The sequence below is a fragment of the Oncorhynchus clarkii genome, chromosome 29 (assembly GCF_045791955.1).
Source record: "Oncorhynchus clarkii lewisi isolate Uvic-CL-2024 chromosome 29, UVic_Ocla_1.0, whole genome shotgun sequence".
Classification (NCBI taxonomy): Eukaryota; Metazoa; Chordata; class Actinopteri; order Salmoniformes; family Salmonidae; genus Oncorhynchus; species Oncorhynchus clarkii.
The window spans coordinates 18705924-18709876 of record NC_092175.1 but is presented as its reverse complement, the minus strand read 5'-3'; the positions used below and the strand labels follow the sequence as shown (position 1 = coordinate 18709876).

Genomic DNA, 3953 nt, shown 5'->3' with positions numbered 1-3953 from the left:
GCATTCCCTCAAAACGAGGAATTTATATTTTAATTTAAGAAGAATTTGGTGGACAACAGAAAGTTAGAGGACAATTACGTCATTGCTTGTAGTTACGCAGAGTCAGATGCGCCATACTAACAAAAAAAGATGTACCATCCTACATCCACGCTGCCATCTAGGCCTACGCCAGGTGGCAGCATCGGCCCTGCTGCTCACATCGAGGTGTACAGAAGTTTCCTCTCTCTGATCTGAGGGAAACTTATGTACATTCAACATCTTTATTTTGAAGCAAGAACAGCAATGGCAGATTCGTTTTTATTATTTTCAGCATTGAGAAAGGATAGGCATATGTAGCCTACTGTTTCCGTTCAAGCTGTGGTTTTCGAGAATAATTGCTATTGCTCTTGACAAAACACTGTGAATGATAAATACATAAACCTTTAAAATGTGTGTGTGTGTGTGTGTTTGGACGAGGGGGGATATTCCATGCAAATTCACTGTCATTGCTGTTCTATCAAAACCTGTTGGTAATGTCCTAGTGATGATAGCGCCTGCATCTCACTGCCCGCACTCTCTCAGAAAGAGCCCAACTGTTGGTGCGCAGAGAAAATCGTTATTTCAACCTCACAGGCAACTGACGTATTTTCCATCACTGGTATAAATATACAGTTTCGTCAGACTTCACCCCCCGGCACAGGGAGTGTATGCTATGCTATGCGAAGGGCGCAAAGAATCCAGCTTAGATCACCAAATGCTCTCCAAGGATGGAGCTCTGTTGCGCAGTGGAACTGACACGTAGTAACTGAGGAGCGCTTCCTTTTTCATCACCATGGAAAGAAACAACACTACGGCCGCATGGTTTCCATTTGATTTTCACAACGAAACCTCGACAGCTGATGCAGAGATGAAACTAAGTTCCCAAATCTTCACGTCCTTTCTTCTTGCCGTACTTATCCTCTGTGCCGTATTTGGGAACGCGTGTGTGGTTGCAGCCATCGCCCTGGAGAGAAATCTTCAGAATGTAGGGAACTATCTGATTGGGTCTCTGGCTGTGACTGATCTGATGGTATCGGTTCTGGTGTTGCCCATGGCGGCCCTTTACCAAGTCTTAAACAGGTGGACTCTCGGACAGGTACCATGTGACATTTTCATCTCTTTAGATGTGTTATGTTGTACATCATCTATACTGCACCTTTGCGCCATCGCCTTGGACAGGTACTGGGCCATTACCGAACCTATAGAGTATATGAAGAAGAGGACGCCCAGAAGAGCGGCGGTTCTGATCAGTGTCACCTGGTTTGTCGGGTTTTCCATCTCTGTTCCACCCATGTTGATCATGCGTTCCCAGCCGAGTAGTAAAGCGGATGACATAGCTAATCCCGAGCAGTGCATGATAAGTCGAGACCCCTGGTACACAATCTACTCGACATTCGGCGCGTTCTACATTCCGTTGATACTCATGTTGGTCTTATATGGACGGATATTCAAAGCTGCCAGGTTTAGAATCATGAGAACTGTGCGTAAAACAGAGAAAAAGAAAGTGTCTGATTCTTGTTTGGCACTGTCCCCTGCTCTTTTCCACAAGAGGACCAACGGGGACCCGAGTAAAAGCTGGAAGAGGAGCGTGGAGCCCAAACCAACCCCATGCGTAAACGGTGCGGTCAAGCACGGCGATTTGTTGGAGGTTATCGAGGTTCACAGCAACTCAAAAAACAACCTGCCACTCCCCAACAACCCCAATTCCGAGCCGCTCTTTGAGAGCAGACAAGATAAGAACATGGAGGCAAAGAGAAAGATGGCAATGGCCAGAGAGCGCAAGACTGTGAAGACGCTGGGTATAATTATGGGCACTTTTATCTTTTGCTGGTTGCCTTTCTTTATTGTCGCCCTGGTAATGCCCTTTTGCCAGTCGTGCCAAATGCCAAAGTGGCTCGAGGACGTCATTAACTGGCTCGGGTACTCCAACTCTCTACTGAACCCCATCATTTACGCATATTTCAACAAAGACTTCCAAAGTGCCTTTAAGAAAATAATAAAATGTCACTACTGCAAAACATAAGCATATTACATAATCCGTTTATGATGTGAAACGGTTGACTGCAGAGTTGGGACTGATGTCTGCAGAAGACAAATCTTACAACCATTTCAGTAGCATTAGTCAGTCAAACATGGGTCTACTGAAAGGTTGACAGTAATGTTGACAGTTGACAGTAATGTTGTTTAATTAAACTAATTGTATTATTATTAATATTATTATTATACCAGGAGTTTTTTTTTAACGAAGCTGTATAAACAGGTTTGCAGGATGTCAGAGCTGATCACTCATGCCCATGTCAAGCATGCTTTGTAGTGTTGAATAAACCATGTCCTATTTCAAGATCTTCTGTACTTCTGTGTTGATTTGTGTGCTTACTTGGAGCTTCGTATAATCCCTTAGGCATTTGCCATAGTATTTTATGGGGAAATAGTTATTTGTGTTGAGTCACCTACATTTACAAGTCTATCAGCAATAGAAAGCATTATGGAAGTATAAGCATCATTTCGTTTTTCTTGTAGGAATAATTGTGTATAGAGATATACCCAAATCAGCCCACAGCAAATAATCACTTTTTTTCACAACAGACTGGTGGTTGAGCTAATCACAGACATCACCAGTAACATCCCTGAACTACTTACACACACAACATTTTTATAGGCAACATGATCAGATATGAAAATAAGAACAAAATCTAATGCGTAATGTTGATATCCATCACTGACGTGCTAATTGTCTATCCTAGTATGAATCATTTCAGGAAGTTCAAATTGTATTTTGCAATTGAGGCATGTCACAGGGATATATAAAAAAAGAATGCAATGGAATTCAAAACTAGTGACAGCAAGTCAAAGTTGAAAGCTCCACAATAACAAGCTTTATAAACCAATAACCTAGTAAGCTGATGACACTCCCCTACTATAATGTGTGTGTGTGTGTGTGTGTGTGTGTGTGTGTGTGTGTGTGTGTGTATGCTGATATGAATGGGGGACATACACTACCATTCAAAGGTTTGCGGTCACTTAGAAATGTCCTTGTTTTTGAAAGAAAAGCACAGTTTTTGTCCATCAAAATAACATAAAATTGAAACAGACGCCTCACAAGTCCTCAACTGGCAACTTCATTAAATAAACCCGCAAAACACCAGTCTCAGTGAACGTCAACAGTGAAGAGGCGACAACGGGCTACCGGCCTTCTAGGAAGAGTTCCTCTGTCCAGTGTCTGTGTTCTTTTGCCCATCTTAATCTTTTTTTTTTATTGGCCAGTCTGAGATATGGCTTTTTCTTTGTCACTCTGCCTAGAAGGCCAGCATCCCGGAGTCACCTCTTCACTGTTGACATTGAGACTGGTGTTTTGCAGGTATTATTTCATGAAGCTGCCAGTTGAGGACTTACTCAAGCATTTATAATACAAAATAAAACAAAACAAACCCAAGAGAAAATGTGTTCATCTGTTTCTCAAACTAGACACTCGAATGTACTTGTCCTCTTGCTCAGTTGTGCACCGGGGCATCCCACTCTCACTCCACTTCTATTCTGGTTAGGGCCAGTTTGCGCTGTTCTGTGAAGAGAGCAGTGCATAGCGTTGTACGAGATCTTCAGTTTCTTGGCAATCTCTCGCATGGAATAGCCTTCATTTCTCAGAACAAGAATAGACTGACGAGTTTCAGAAGAAAGTATTTTTTTCTGGCCATTTTTAGCCTGTAATCGAACACACATGCTAATGCTCCAGATACTCAACTAGTCTAAAGAAGGCTAGTTTTAATTGCTTCTTTAATCAGGATAGCAGTTTTCAGGTGCGCTAACATAATTGCAAAAGGGTTTTCTAACGATCAATTAGCCTTTTAAAATGATAAACTTGGATTAGCTAACACAACGTGCCATTGGAACACGGGAGTAATGGTTGCTGATAATGGGCCTCTGTTTATGGAAATCTA

The 3953-nt window shown here is 42.2% G+C and overlaps 1 protein-coding gene across 1 annotated transcript; it reads left to right on the top strand.

Moving 5' to 3' along the window:
- The first annotated feature begins 886 nt into the window (after positions 1–886).
- Positions 887–2041, top strand: LOC139388161 (5-hydroxytryptamine receptor 1A-beta-like). The gene has a single exon (XM_071134735.1). It carries the CDS (start codon positions 887–889, stop codon positions 2039–2041), a length of 1155 nt encoding a protein of 384 aa, XP_070990836.1.
- Positions 2042–3953: the final 1912 nt, after the last annotated feature.

Coding starts and splice junctions, on each gene's coding strand:
- LOC139388161 (XM_071134735.1), top strand. CDS start 887: ATGAAACTAAGTTCCCAAATCTTCACGTCCTTTCTTCTTGCCGTACTT.